This window comes from Triticum dicoccoides, chromosome 7A (genome assembly GCF_002162155.2).
Source record: "Triticum dicoccoides isolate Atlit2015 ecotype Zavitan chromosome 7A, WEW_v2.0, whole genome shotgun sequence".
NCBI lineage: Eukaryota > Viridiplantae > Streptophyta > Magnoliopsida > Poales > Poaceae > Triticum > Triticum dicoccoides.
Window position 1 is genome coordinate 490,259,462 of NC_041392.1, and position 16,010 is coordinate 490,275,471.

The 16,010-nt window shown below is 43.0% G+C and overlaps 1 protein-coding gene across 3 annotated transcripts; it reads left to right on the forward strand.

The window, feature by feature from the left end:
* The first annotated feature begins 170 nt into the window (after positions 1-170).
* LOC119331616 lies at positions 171-6,499 on the forward strand. 3 transcript variants are annotated; one of them, XM_037604782.1, is made up of 8 exons: positions 175-375; positions 1,694-1,819; positions 1,930-1,976; positions 2,171-3,645; positions 3,772-4,477; positions 5,278-5,364; positions 5,467-5,644; positions 5,862-6,499. In XM_037604782.1, exons 2-8 carry the CDS (start codon positions 1,709-1,711, stop codon positions 6,051-6,053), a joined length of 2,796 nt encoding a protein of 931 aa, XP_037460679.1. In that variant the 5' UTR covers positions 175-375; positions 1,694-1,708; the 3' UTR covers positions 6,054-6,499. The 3 variants fall into 3 exon arrangements, with proteins under 3 accessions (XP_037460680.1, XP_037460679.1, XP_037460678.1); XM_037604781.1 differs by having other exon boundaries at positions 1,697-1,819; XM_037604783.1 differs by lacking the exons at positions 5,278-5,364; positions 5,467-5,644; positions 5,862-6,499 and adding an exon at positions 4,728-4,878 and having other exon boundaries at positions 171-375; positions 1,697-1,819.
* The last annotated feature ends 9,511 nt before the right edge of the window (positions 6,500-16,010 follow it).

The following is a 16,010-nucleotide window of genomic DNA, read 5'->3' on the forward strand; positions in this document are numbered from 1 at the left end:
AAAAGAAGAGAAGAGAAAATCAGCAGCAGCCCAGCACCGTAGCAACAGCAGCAGTCGGTCCGGTCAGGTCCGGTCCGGGTCCGGTTGGGTCCGGTATATTCCTTTGCGTTTCCTCTCACCTACCAGCTCCCCCCTCTCCCTCTCTCTCCCCGTCACCCACCCCCCCTCCCCATTCCCTCTCTCTCCCCACCTTCCCTTCCGATTGTATTTGACAGACGCCCACGCAGAGAGCGAGACGCACACAGAGAGACAGACAGACAGACAGACAGAGAGAGGGCTCCCAATTCCGCCCGTGGCCTCCGTCGATCGATCCACCCATCCGCCGAGAGTGGGATCGGAGCGGCAGCTCCGCCCTCCCCTGCCGCGGCGGCCACCGTGCGTGCTACTCCATCCCTCTCCCTCCCTCCCTCGCTTTCCCCTCCCACGCTCGGATTAATTTTCCGCCTGCTTCGGGGATTGCTCTGCTTCGCTTCGCTTTGCTACGGACGCTGCGTGCGCGTGCGCGGTGCGCGGCCGATCCTGCGGATTCCGGCGCCAGCTCTAAATCTCCACGTTAGGTTTTGCGCTTCGCAATCGATCCGCATCCCCCCCACACCTTCGATGAGTGCGATGGGTGCTGCGATCCGTATCTCGTTCCTTGTTAGGCACGCCGATTATTTTTTCTTTTTGATCTGCGAGGGCCGCCTGCTCCGCCAGCATTTCGGGCCCCGTCCTGGATCGCTTCGCTCCAGCTTCTTAATTCCCTCGTTATTGATTGGTTAGGGCTGCCATCTACGAATTTACTTTCCGTGCTTGCCTTCTCCTCTTCCGGCCGCACGGATTTAATGCTTGGTTGGTTGGTTGATTGATTGCTTCTCGTGATTCACGCGGAGTGCTGCTTTTGCTTGCCACATCGCTAACAGGCAGATGCTGGATTGGATTTGCTGCTGCCTAGTAGCTTTACTTTCTCAGCTTCACTTGGAAACTTCTTCTGTTTGTTTATTATTGTTTGTATCAACAAATCCATTATGCCTTCATCCTCTCGGAAGCATTTTTAAAGTTCAGTTAGGGTTTTAATATTGGGAGTTGGGATCAAACTAGCACTCCTTGACTGGATGAATAAATCTTGGGCTGCAAGTTGCTGTTTGGTCAAACATGTACTGAACCTCAATGGTCAACATGCTACCGTCACCTGGAATTACAATATGTGGTGCCGTTTCATCTGCTTCGCTCTCTGTGAAATCATGCCTGATGTATATGCAACATCACTAGTCTTCTGCATTGCCTTCTCTTCTACTTTTGCCGTCCCTATCAAAACATCGTCTAGCTTTGCCACAAGTCCAGTTTAATGGTTTGACACATTAGCGCACGCTTGTAGTCGTCGGGTCACCTTGTAATTGCCGTTTCGACTATGTATGTATAATAAATTGTCCACAAAACATGCTGTTTGACTTATTTATGTCTGGATGGTATTTTTGCCGTTTCGACTATGTATGTATAATAAATTGTCCACAAAACATGCTGTTTGACTTATGTATGGCTGGATGGTATTTTTGCCGTTTCGACTATGTATGTATAATAAATTGTCCACAAAACATGCTGTTTGACTTATGTATGGCTGGATGGTATTGTTCGGGTATAAAAACAAGGGCCTTTTCTCTTCCGGATCACTGCACATCCTTTTGAGGTTCTGATGTGTTTCTCCTACGTCTAGCAGAACTGATGCAAAATGGTAACTGTACATGGATTTGCCAATGGTACTAATGATGGCACCGCCAACAGGAAGATCAAGCGCCTTTTTAACTCATCAGAGAGGAAGAACCCCACCAATTTCCAATTTGTACGCGCCAAATATATATGCAAATTATTTCCCCCTTTTCTCTTTCTTAGAAGCACTAACATCTTTTTGTTTGTATACCGTATAATGTTTTCTTTCCTACACATTTTCAGGAGCGTCATGTAGCTCGTCTTGAATCTAGACAGCAGCAGCAACCCAGGTATAGTTATTTTTCTTTCTGTGTCCATATATTTCTCCTTTCTGAATTGGCAAAATATCTTCCTTTTTTAATATCGTTCTTTTACAAGTTCAATTACAGTGGCACCTTTTTTGCAAGAATTTTGTCCTTCTGAACTGCTACCAGAAAAGAGTTATTGAATGTTGCTTGTCGTAATTCTTTACTGCTTTGTTCAGGCGGTGTATCTTCACGACGATCTTACCAATTGAGTTCTTCCACACCTCATCTGAACCTACATCTTCAGAAGATAGCCTTGGCCCGTCATCCTCCTCTCCATCAATTATTTTCTTGCATTTTAGTGTGGCAGATGAACCTCTCAGAAAATATTCATCTAATCAAAGGCTGCTGGCAGAGCGATCCACATCATCCAATAGTATGTCCAATTCAGGTTTCTCAGACAATACCTCTACCAAGACAAGGGTGGATGCAAGGCATACTACAAGAAGGAAGAGCAAAAAGAAAAACAAGAAGCAGAAGAAACACTTCAGAAAGCCAGCTGATGGATCTGAAATTACATGCGCAGAGAGCAACGGCTCTACCCCTTCAGTCGATATGGTTGATTCTTGTGAAGGTTCGACACTTTCACCTAAGCATGTTGGTGATATACTGTTTGAGGAAACCTTTTCTCCTAGTTCTTCGGTGAAAGAAGCCTCTGAAAAGGCTCCTGACAGTGAAAATGATAATGAGTACAATGGCTGTTCAGTTGCTTCTGTTTCAAGCGCGTCTTACTCTGATGAGACAGAACTGTCTAGACCAACTACATCAGGCCTGGAATTGTTTGGACAATGTAACAGCAGTGACTGCAGGTGCTTGGATGATACTCCAAATTGTGACCTGATGGATTCATCTCAAGAGCTTCATTATGCCAGCAGGAGTGGGAACTGTAGTGATATGACCAAGACACTGTTCAGAAATGATTGTGTACATGATCCATGTGAAACAGCAGAATTTTGCAGCTCTAGTGATGGAGTTGATGATAGTTGGCTAGAGAATTCCAACTGCAGTAGTAGCTTTTGTTCTGAAAATGGTAGCAGAGGCAGTGATTTTCATCTAGTAATTTCGAGAAAGAGAGCTAGAAAAGAGAGGAAAATGTCAATGTGGAAGAGCTTTACTGGGGAGCATGCATCTGCTGTTACGCATGGTCCAAATGAAAAATATACTGGCCGCTCTTCTAGGCAGATGATTAAGGAACTCAACACTAAGGAGTGGTCACATAGACCAGATCATGTTGGTAGCATACAGCCTCAGCATGGGGTTGCGTTGAAACGCTCCATCAAGAATTTCATCCATAGGAGGAGTAACGAAGTTCCACTTAAGGACTTTGAATCAGGAGCAAGTCACAATCATTTTACAAGTCCACAAGAAAACATCAATAGCAAATCAAATGGTGATTTTGACAAAGAGCAGAACATTGATTTAAACAAAAGGCTACCCAATGCTGTGTACTGCAGTGAGTCAAGTTCTTGTGAGATGTTATCAAATTCAGCTTCTGAACCTACAACTTCCGAGTCTGCGCAGGACAACTGTACTTCAGAATCTGGTGAATCAACAGATCATATTGTAGGAGATTTTCCCATGCGGAAAACAGGATTACAAGGTTCATTCCAAGCCAATGATGTTACCGGGACAGGTTCTGGACCACCATCACCTGGTATGGCTGAATCTGCAGTTCTTTTGCATGCTTTTTTTCTTTTCTTTCTAATGTCCAGATCTTATGATAAGATTTAACATACTACACTAAACAGACTTTCTAACATGCACCACGATCATTTTGCAGATCCGAAGTCCACTCAGACTGACTTAGTGATTGGATGTGGTGTAACTCCTTTTGTTGAAGGGAATCACAGATTAGGAAAGTTTTGCAGTTCTGAAATGCATCTAATTGAGATGATCAAGGTTGTTAATGATGCCTATGAGGTGCAAGTTGCTGCAGATGCCTACATGTCTGCTGGTTATCCGATTACTGATCTCGAGACATTTATATACTCTGCAACTCCAGTCATTGGTCATGTTCCTTGTGTGAAAAACAGAAACTGTTCACAGGATCAAGTTGTCAGGAACTCAGCTTATCAGCAGTACATGTCTAATATTAACCTAAGGAATATATGGGAATGGTATGAAGAGCCAGGGTGCTATGGGTTGGAAGTAAGAGATCTCAATGATCTCAGTTCCTTGACATCACACCACAAGAGTTCAGAGTTCTGTGCATATTTTGTACCTTACCTGTCTGCTATTCAGTTGTTTGGGTGGTCTACGAAGAATATGGATAATGGTTTTGATGTACAAGAGGGACATTTGTTGGGGGCATCGAATACCACAAGCGTTTTGAGTTCTCAACCCGTGCCTGCGAAACTGCATAAACCATTTGAGCAAAGTAACACATCCTTTTCAGAATCATCTTCCTCTGCGCATGCTCATGGAGAACTCATTTTTGAATACTTCGAAACAGAGCAGCCTTCTTTTCGACCTCCGTTGTTTGAAAAGTAAGTTGTCTTGAGTCTTTCGTCGTGTTTACTGATTCTAAGCATGGCTATTGAAATTGTCTGATTTGAACCGCTTGTTGTTACTTTATCCTGAAGTTCCTGGTGCCGTTTCTTGTAAAGTATTCATGTCTCCTCAATCTGTCCTGTGTGTCTCAGAGATGCTTATATGGTTTTATGAGTGCAACGGATTCCCATCTATTACTTCGGTAGAAACAGGCAAATGATGTTTGACAGTTCTTATTATGAACAGTGTAATGCGGGCAAGGAAGCTTAATACTTCTGTTATGACCAGTGTAACATATAAATTAATATTGAGTTTGTGAACAATGGTGCTCATGGCAATGATGAAGGGTGCAAGAAACCGTTTTTCCTGTGAAATATGGTCGACATGTTTTGGTGATGCAAATAGTTAAGGGATGATTCTGACCAAAACCAATGCAAGTTATTTGTGCCCAAGTGAGTACTCCCTCCGTCCTGAAATACTTGTCCTTGAAATGGATAAAATAGATGTATCTATAACTAAAATAAGTCTAGATACAACCATTTCGAGGACAAGTATTTCCGGACGGAGAGAGTAGCTTAGAGACATGATTTATAGGTTGCTAACAAATCAATCATAAATATGTTGCTGACATGCATCATATCTTCATTTGATGCAGTCTTTCTCATGTGAGCATTATCTTGCCTGTGTCAATTTTTTTTAAATGTGAAACTTGTGTGGAAATTAATTATTATTTTCTTGTAACGTCTTTTTTGTCTCCATATTTTTTTTGTACTAATATTGGTACAACCAAATGCAGAATCAAGGAGCTTAGCTGCCTAAATGTATCTGGTGACTCTGAAAAGCTACAAAGTGCGAAATTGCGTGATCTGCATCCGGCTTCTTGGTTTGTTCCCAATCCTAGATATTTTTTGCTCCCCAGTGCTTTCTGAACTTCTGTTTGTTTTGTTATTGGACACTTGTTGATCATGGCAGTTTTTATTTCTAGGTACTGTGTTGCTTGGTATCCTGTTTATCGCGTACCTCATGGGAACTTCCGTGCATCATTCTTGACATACCATTCACTGGGTAAACTGGTTCCACAAATATGCTCCCCAGATTCTAGTGGTGGTCAGGACACCCGAATTGTTTGCCCGGCTGTTGGTCTGCAGAGTTACAATGACAAGGTACCATTCTAACTTTTTTCCCTATGAGGGTAGCGATTTTTTTCAGTACTGAGTGTATCCAGCATGTAGCTCTAAACGAAGTGAAAATTCCAGAATGTAAGGTGCAAGCTGAACTTGCTGCCTGGCCATAGTTTGTTTCTAGTGCTTGGTTCGTTTTGAGTTATTGAGTCAGTACATGACAGACTCCCCAGTCTAACATGCAAGGTCCATTTTGTAGGGTGAGCAATGGTTTGAGCTGAGATGTCGAGATTCCTTGAAGCCCAGTGGCGCTGAAGTTGTGGAGGAGAGGCTGAGGACACTGAAGCGAGGTGCATTCGCGATGGCAAGGGCTGTCATTCCTAGGGGATCCGAGGAGTCGTCTGCGAACCACCATCCAGATTATGAGTTTTTCCTGTCCCGGTCTACCTAAGACTATGCTCCTTTGCCTGCTATGCTAACGCGCCGCAAGAATCCCATGAAGAAATTTACAAAAAAATTAGAGCATAATAGATATGACATTCCACTAACCAGTGGTCGGCAGTAGTTTACCCTAGAAAGAAGAGGAGAAGAGAAGGGAAGGGAGGGGATACTATAAGTGACATTCTAACCTACTAGACACCTGATGATGCAAACAGGGTTGAGTTTTAGACCTTGAATGTTGTACAAGTGTGCCAAGGGGATCAAAGAGTTTGGCAACATTTTCGTTTTACAGATCATGCAGGTAGGCAGGCAGGCTGGTTCTGCTTCTGCAGGTGCTTTTTTTGTACAGACAAAGAAAAATGAGAGCAAGATGAGATTTGCTACTCAACCTTTTTCCAATGTCGATGAAATGCGGAACTAGTATTTCTCTCTACCTGGCTTTTCCTTGATTAATCATATCCAAGCAACATTGGTAGGCATTTGCATTTGCTAGTTAGCCTTGTGTTGCTGCTACGGATGATCAAGTCAAAACCTCTTATGTTTGCCTCTCTTGTCAAGGTTCTAAACGGTCAACAAGATCACAAGTGTTTTTCTTTTGAGAATGTAACAAATTTTTGTTGTTGTTGCCGAACGTGTTATTTTGAAGAACCACACCTCACAATGAGTGTAAAACAGGTTGTTCGAAGGTCGTCACCCCACCTACTCACTCTCTTCCGGTCTCTTGACATACACGTCCTGAAGCTTTAAAGCCGTTCTTTTCGGTAGCGTCGACTTTTAAAACAGTTCAAATAAGGTCCGAAAGCATCGAAAAGGACGGCTTGAGAAAATCGGGTCCTTCCTCGGAAGAGAACCCCACTTTTGACTTGACCTCTCAAATGTGGTCTTTGTTTAATTTACACGTCCAACTTCGTAATCCGACTTGATTTTTCTTAAACACAATATAGACGTAGACATTTGTACATATGCACATACATTCATCCTAGGTGTGTACGTGCACCGTCTTGAGCTTTCCGGCAGTGGAAGTAAGTAATGATGAACCAGGCCAGGTTAGATCCGCACGTGCACCCTCATGTTCCCGAAGCTTTCTAGTGAGTTCAAGTAATTAATGATAAACTAGGCTAGGTACACACATTCGTGAGTTTAGGTAACTAATGATGAATTAGATAAGGTATGCACGTGCACCACTGTCTTCCCCGAGCTTCCCGGGGCGGAAACAATTAATGATGAAATAGGTCAGGTCAGATCCGCACGTGCACCTCGGCTTCCCTGAGCTTCCTAGCGAGTTCAGGAAGTTAATGTTGAACTAGGTCAGGTACGCACGTTCATCTCCATCTTCCTGGAGCTTCCTCGTGAGTTTAGGTAATTAATGATGAACCAGGTAAGGTACACACATGCACTGCACTATCTTCCCCGAGCTTCCTTGCGGTGGAAGTAATTAATGATGAACCAGGTCAGGTTGGATCCGCACGTGCATTCTTGTCTTCCCGAGCTTCCTAGCGAGTTCAAGTAATTAACGTTGAACTAGGTCAGATACACACATTCACCTCCATCTTCCTCGAGCTTCCCGGTGAGTTTAGGTAATTACTGATGAACTAGCAGGTGCGCACGTGCACCACTGTCTTACTCGAGCTTCTCGACGGTGGAAGTAATTAATGATGAACCAGGTCATGTCAGATTCGCACACGCACCCTCATCTTCCTCGAGCTTGCTAGCGAGTCCAGATAATTAATGTTGAACTAGGTCTTGCATGCACGTTCACCTCTATGTTCCTCGAGCTTCCTCCCGAGTTTAGGTAATTAATGATGAACCAGATAAGGTGCGCACGTGCACCACTGCCTTACTTGAGCTTCCTGGCAGTGGAAGTAATTAATGATGAACCAGGTCAGACTAGATCCGCACGTGCACCCTCTTCTTTCCCGAGCTTCCTAGCGAGTTCAGGTAATTAATGTTGAACTAGACCAGGTACGCAAGATCACTTCCAACTTCTTGGAGCTTCCTAGTGAGTTTCGGTAATTAACGATAAACCACGTAAGGTGCGCACGTGCACCACTATCTTCCCTGAGCTTCCAGGAGGTGGAAGTAATGACAAACTAGGTCAGGTTAGATCTGCACGTGCATCCTCGTCTTTCCCGAGCTTCCAAGCGAGTTTAAGTAATTAATGTTGAACTAGGTCAGGTACACACGTTCACCTCCATCTTTTTCGAGCTTCTTGCCAAGTTTGGGTAATAGATGATGAACTAGGTATACTGTCTTCCCCATTTCCTGGTGGCGGAAGTAATTAATGATGAACCAGGCCACGTCAGATCCGCACGTGCACCCTCGTCTTCGTTAAGCTTCCTAGCGAGTTCAGGTAATTAATGTTGAACTGGGTCAGGTACGCACGTTCACCTCCATCTTCCTCAAGATTCCTCGTGAGTTTAGGTAAATAATGATGAACAAAGTATGGTGCGCACGTGCACCATTGTCTTCCCCGAGCTTCCCGGCGGTGCAAGTAATTAATGATGAACCATGTCAAGTTAGTTCCGCACGTGCACCCTCGTCTTTCCCGAGCTTCCTACAGAGTTCAAGTAATTAACTTTGAACTAGGCTAGGTACGCATGTTCACCTCCATCTTCCCCGAGTTTCCTAGTGAGTTTAGGTAATTAATGCTGAACCAGGTAAGGTGCGCACGTGCACCACTGTCTTCTTTAAGCTTCCCGGTGGTGGAAGTAACTAATGACGAACAAGGTGAGGTCTGGTCCGCACGTGCACCCTCATATTAGCCGAGCTTCCTAGCGAGCTCAAGTAATAAATGTTGAACTATGTGAGGTACACACATTCACCTCCATCTTTCTACGCAGGCAAGGTGCCCATGTGCACAACTGTGTTCCCCGATCTCGCCGTGGTGGAAGTAATTAATGTTGAACCAAGTCAGGTCAGATCCACACATGCACCGTCATCTTCTCCGAGCTTCCTTGCGAGTTCAAGTAATTAATGTTGGCCTAGGTTAGACACACACGTTCACCTCCATCTTCCTCAAGCTTCCTCGTGAGTTTAGGTAATCAACGATGAATCAGGTAAGGTGCACACGTGCACCACTATCTCCCCTGAGCTTCCCGGAAGTGGAAGTAATTAATGATGAACCATGCCAGGTTAGATCCGCATGTGCACCCTCGTCTTTCCCTAGCTTCCTAGTGAGTTCAACTAATTAATGCTGAACTAAGTTAGGTAAGCATGTTCACCTCCAACTTCCTTGAGGTTCCTAATGAGTTTAGATACTTAATGATGAACCAGGTAAGGTGCGCACGTGCGGCACTGTCTTCCTCGAGCTTCCTGATAGTGGAAGTAATTAATGATGAACCAGGTCAGGTCGGACCCTTATCTTCCCTGAGCTTCCAAGCAAGTTCAAGTAATTAATGTTGAACTAGGTTAGATACAGACGTTCACCGACATCTTCTTGAGCTTCCTTGTGAGTTTAGGTAATCAATGATGAACCAAGTAAGGTTTGCATGTGCACCACCTACTTCCCTGAGCTTCCCGGAGATGGAAGTAATTAATGACGAACCAGGCCAGGTTAGATCCACACGTGCACCCTCGTCTTCCCCGAGCTTCCTATCGACTTCAAGTAATTAATGTTGAACTAGGTCAGGTACACACGTTCACCTCCATCTTCCCCGAGATTCCTAGTGAGTTTAGGTAATTAATAATGAGCCAGATTAGGTGCACATGTCTACCCCTGTTTTCCCCGAGCTTCCTGGCAGGTGGAAGTTATATGATGATGTTAGGTCAGATTCGCACGTGCACCCTCGTCTTCCTGGAGCTTCCTAGCGAGTTCAGGTAACTACTGTTTAATTAGGCCAGTATCGACGTTCACCTCCATTTTCCTCGAGCTTCCTAGTGAGTTACGTAATTAATGATGAACCAGGTAAGGTGAGCATGTGCACCTCTCTCCTCCTTGAGCTTCCCGACGGGTAGAAGTAATTAATGATGGACTAGGTCAGGTACACACGTTCACCTCCATGTTCCTGGAGCTTCATAGTGATTTTAAGTAATTAATAATGAAGCAGGTAAGATGCGCATGTGCACCCTTGTCTTCCCTGAGCTTCCCGGCGGGTGAAAGTGATTCATAGTGAACCAGGTCAGGTCAGATCCGCACGTGCACCCTCGTCTTCCTCAAGCTTCCTAGCGAGTTTAAGTAACTAATGTTTAATTAGGTTAGTACTCACATTCACCTCCATCTTCCTAGAGCTTCTTAGTGAGTTACGTAGTTAATGATGAACTAGGTAAGGTGCGCACGTGCACCTCTCTCTTTCTCGAGCTTCCATGTGCACCCCGGTATTCCTCGACCTTCCTAGCAAGTTTAGCAAATTTATGATGAACCAGGTCAGGTGCGCACGTGCACCCCCATCTTCCTCAAGCTTACCGACGAGTGCAAGTCATTAATGCTGAACCACATCAGGTGCGCATGTGCACCCTCATCTTACCCGAGCTTCCTAGCAAGTTTAGGTAATTAATAATGAACCAATCCAGGTGCGCATGTGCACCCCCGTCTTCCTTGAGCTTTCTGGCAAGTGCGGGTCATTAATGTTGAACCACGTCAGGCGCTCATGTAACCACCATCTTCCCCTGAGCTTCCTAGCAAGTTTAGGTCATTACTGATGAACCACTTCAGGTGCGCACGTGCACCCTCAGTCTTCCTCAAGCTTCTTAGCGAGTTCAGGTAATTTATGATGAACCAGGTGAGGTGCGCACATGAACCACCGTCTTCCTCGACCTTACCGGCGAGTGTAGGTCATTAATGTTGAACCAGGTTAGGTGCGCATGTGCACCCCTATCTTCCCCGAGCTTCCTAGCGAGTTTAGGTAATTAATGAGGAACCAGGTCAGGTGCGCATGTACATACCCCTCTTCCTCGAGCTTTCTAGTGAGTGCAAGTCATTAATGTTGAACCATGTGTGGTGCGCACACGCACCCTCATCTTTCGCGAGCTTCCTTGCGAGTTTAGGTCGTTGATGATGAACCAACTCAGGTGCGTGATAACCCACAAGTATAGGGGATCGCAATAATTTTCGAGGGTAGAGTATTCAACCCAAGTTTATAGATTCGACACAAGGGGAGCCAAAGAATATTTGAAGGTATCAGCAGCTGAGTTGTCAATTCAACCACACCTAGAGATTAATTATCTGCAGCAAAGTGATTAGTAGCAAAGTAGTTTGATAGTTTGATAATAGTGACACCAGCAACAGTAACAGTAACAGTGATAGCAGTAGTTTGTAGCATGTGTAACAGTGATGATAGCAATAGTAACACAACAAGATCAATAAGGATAAATTCGTAGGCATTGGATCGGTGACTTGTTGGATGATATTCATCACGAGACAGTTATAACCTAGGGCGATACAACACTAGCTCCTGTTCATCGATATAATGTAGGCATGTATTCCGTAAATAGTCATACGTGCTTTATTAAAAGAACTTGCATGACATCTTTTGTCCTACCCTCCCGTGGTAGCGGGGTCCATATTGGAAACTAAGGGACATTAAGGCCTCCTTTTAATAGAGAACCGGAACAAAGCATTAACACATAGTGAATACATGAACTCCTTAAACTATGGTCACCACCGGGAGTGGGCCCGATTGTTGTCACTCAGGGGTTGCCGGATCATAACCGTAGTAGGTGACTATAACTTGCAAGATCGGATCTAAAACATGGATATAATGATGAATTCATAAACGGTTCAGATCTGAAATCATGGCACCCGGGCCCAAAGTGAGAAGCATTAAGCATGGCAAAGTCATAGCAACATCAATCTAAGAACATAGTGGATACTAGGGATCAAGCCCTAACAAAACTAACTCGATTACATGATGAATCTCATCCAACTCCTCACCAACCAGCGAGCCTATGAAGGAATTACTCACTCCCGGTTGGGAGCATCATGGAATTGGCAACGGAGATAGGTTGGTGATGACGAAGATCGAAGATCCCCCTCTCCGGAGCCCCAAACGAACTCCAGATCTGCCCTCCCGAGGAAGAGCAGGGCTTGGCGGCAGCTTCGTCTCGTGGATCACGATAATTCTTTCTCCCTGATTTTTTTCTGGGATAATGTGAATTTATAGTATCAGGGGGGTCATTAGCGGGGCCACCAGGTGGGTACAACCCAGCTGGGCGCGCCAGGAGAGGGGGGCGTGCCCTGGTGGATTGTGCCCACCCAGGGGCCCCTCTCCGGTGGGTCTTGGCTCCATAAATTCTTATTTTTGATATAAAAAATCCTCAAAAAGTTTCGTTCCATTCCGAGAACTTCAATTTCTACACAAAAACAACACCATGGTAGTTCTGTTGAAAACATCGTCAATCCAGGGTTAGTTTCATTCAAATCATGCAAATTAGGGTCCAAAACAAGAGGAAAAGCGTGAGAAAAAGTAGATACGTTGGAGACATATCAACTCCCCCAAGCTTAAACCTTTGCTTGTCCTTAAGCAATTCAGTTGATAAACTGAAAGTGAGAAAGAAAAACTTTTATGAACTCTTTTGCTCTTATTTGCATAAATAAGCTTAAACATCACCCAGGTTTTGAGCCAACATTATAACTAACCATGTGGACAATAACTCTTAAAGATTATAATGATTCATATCAATGACATAATCAGCTAGCGAGCAATAATAAGATATCTCAAACAGCAACACATTGTCAAAACAACCATGATATAATATGACAATAATGGTATCTCGCTAGCCCTTTCTGAGACCGCAAAAGATAAATGCAGAGCACCTCCGAAGTTCAAGCAGCGACTAAACATTGTAATTCATGGTAGAAAAGATCCAGTCATGATGCACCCAACATTAGCTATACACAATGCATAAATCATGACCGATGTGCTCTACTCAGTTTATGGCACTTGTTTATAGAAGGTGATGACACAACATAAAAAGTAAATAGAAAGTCCCTTCGTAGAGGGAAGCAGTGATTTGCAGAGGTGCCAGAGCTCAGTTTTTAAAACAGAGATAGATGATATTTTGAGACATGCACCCTTCTCATTCACTTCACGACCATCAGTTATCAACATATTCCATGCTAAGCATGCTAGTGGCAGTTCCCAAGCAATAAAAGTAAAGGTTTACTCCCCCTCTACCAACAATCAAATTCCACGGCTTGTCCGAAAAAACGGGTGCCATCCAAACCAACAACAATCCCGGGGGAGTTTTGTTTAATTATTTGCATTTTTGAGTTCGGGACTGGGAATCCCTATTACCGCCTATTTCCTCGTGCGATGGCGAGTGAATAAACACTCGACCTGAGGATAACATGCTTAGCATGGAAGATATCGAGCACCTCCGTCGTTCCATGAACGATCCAGGCACACAAAAAGGATAAATTTTTAGAAGTTTTTAGAGGTGGCACATGCAAATTTACTTAGGACGGCATGGTAATACCGTATATAGGTAGGTATAGTGGACTCATCTGGAATAACTTTGGGTTCAAGGTTTTGATGTACAAGCAGAATCCCCACTTAGTATAGGCGAAGGCTAGCAATTTTAAGATTGGGAAGCGGCCAGCTAGAGAGCAACAACGATCATGACCAGGCATTATGCATAAGTAACATTGGACACTAGCATGAGTAGGACATGAACACCATGAACATAAACATTATAGAGGCTATGTTGGTTTTGATTCAACTAAATTTTTATTCACCACATGATATGTGTTTTGCTTGGAGCGTCATTTTATTTTATTCGTATTTGCTTGCTTCTATTTAGAGTAATGTTTTGCATCTTTTAGTTCAATAAAAAGGTCAAGTATAGCCTTTACCATGCTTATTTTTCAAGTCCTTATGTTGCTGTTTTAGAAAACAAAAAGTTTGCTGTTATGTTTTGAATATTTGTGAATAGTCAGAACATGATAAAATCTTCAAATTTTTACACAATCAGCAACAACAAATTATCTACAGTGTGGTAAGTTTTCAGAATTTTTGGAGTTAGGAAAGTATGATTCCTCTTGCATTTCTTACAGACTATCCTGTTTAAACAGATTGCTGTTATGTTTGCATTGTTTGCATATGTTTGCTTGTTTAATGATTCTATTTAAGGATAGGACTCTTAAATATGCAGAGGCATTTAGTACGCAATGTCAAATTATAATTTTAATGATTTTCTACAGTAGAGAATGATAAGGTTTATCATGGATTTATACTAATTTATCTCACGAGTTCTTGTTGAGTTTTGTGTGGATGAAGTTTTTTAAGATTTAGGGAAACCGCGATATGAAAGGAATTAAGGAGACACAAAAGCTCAAGATTGGGGATTCCCAAGGCATCCCTAGTCAACATTTCAAGAAGTCTCAAGCATCTAAGCTTGGGGATGCCTCGGTTGGCATCCCACCTTTCTTCTTCAACAACTATGGGTCAGTTTTGGTTGAGCCTAAGTTTTTGCTTCTTCACATGATATGTGCTATCCTTGCAATGTCATTTTATTTTGTTTTGCTTGCTTTTTAAATAAAGTACTTAAGATCTGAAATCTTATTTATGAGAAGGAGTCTTCACATAGTTACATAATTATTCGACTACTCATTGATCTTCACTTATATCTTTTGGAGTAGTTTGTCATTTACTCTAGTGCTTCACTTATATATTTTTAGAGCACGACGGTGGTTTTATTTTGAAGAAATAGATGAACTCTCATGCTTCACTTATATTATTTTGAGAGTCTCTAAACAGCATGGTAATTTGCTTAGGTTATGAATTTAGTCCTAATAGGACGGGCATCCAAGAGGGGTATAATAAAATTTTTCATAATAAGTCCATTGAATACTATGAGAAGTTTGATTCTTTATGATTGTTTTGAGATATGAAGATGGTGATATTAGAGTCATGCTAGTGGAGTAATTGTGAATTTGAGAGATACTTGTGTTAAAGTTTGTGATTCCCGTAGCATGCACGTATGGTGAACCGTTATGTGATGAAGTTGGAGCATGATTTATTTATTGATTGTCTTCCTTATGAGTGGAGGTCGGGATCGCGCGATGGTTAACTCCTACCAACCCTTCCCCTAGGAGCATGCGTGTAGTATTTTCTTTCGATGACTAATAAATTTTTGCAATAAGTATGTGAGTTCTTTATGACTAATGCTGAGTCCATGGATTATACGCACTCTCACCCTTCCACCATTTCTAGCCTCTCTTGTGCCGCACAACTTTCGCCGGTACCATACACCCACCATATACCTTCCTCAAGACGGCCACCATACCTACCTATTATGGCATTTCCATAGCCATTCTGAGATATATTGCCATGCAACTTTCCACCGTTCCGTTTATTATGACATGCTTCATCATTGTCATATTGCTTTGCATGATCATGTAGTTGACATCGTATTTGTGGCAAAGCCACCTTTCATAATTCTTTCATACATGTCACTCTTGAGTCATTGCACATCCCGGTACAATGCCAGAGGCATTCATATAGAGTCATATTTTTTCTAAGTATTGAGTTGTAATTCTTGAGTTGTAAGTAAATAAAAGTATGATGATCATCATTATTAGAGCATTGTCCCAATGAGGAAAGGATGATGGAGACTATGATTCCCCCACAAGTCGGGTTGAGACTCCGGACGAATAATAATAATAATAATAATAATAATAATAATAATAAAGAGGCCAAAAAAAGGAGAGGGCCCACCAAAAAAAGAGAAAACAAAAAAAAGAGAGGAAAAGAGAGAAGGGGCAATGCTACTATCCTTTTACCACACTTGTGCTTCAAAGTAGCACCATGATCTTCATAATAGAGAGTCTCCTATGTTGTCACTTTCATATACTAATGGGAATTTTCCATCATAGAACTTGGATTCTATATTCCAACGATGGGCTTCCTTAAATGCCCTAGGTCTTCATGAGCAAGCAAGTTGGATGCACACCCACTTAGTTTCTTTTTGAGCTTTCATACACTTATAGCTCTAGTGCATCCGTTGCATGGCAATCCCTACTCACTCACAT

Bases quoted from the DNA above. Each gene is read 5' to 3' on its own strand.
- LOC119331616 (XM_037604782.1), top strand. From the start codon at position 1,709: ATGGTAACTGTACATGGATTTGCCAATGGTACTAATGATGGCACCGCC. The intron at 3,646-3,771 runs GTATGGCTGAAT...ATCATTTTGCAG, and splicing joins TTCTGGACCACCATCACCTG to ATCCGAAGTCCACTCAGACT. The intron at 5,645-5,861 runs GTACCATTCTAA...TCCATTTTGTAG, and splicing joins TGCAGAGTTACAATGACAAG to GGTGAGCAATGGTTTGAGCT.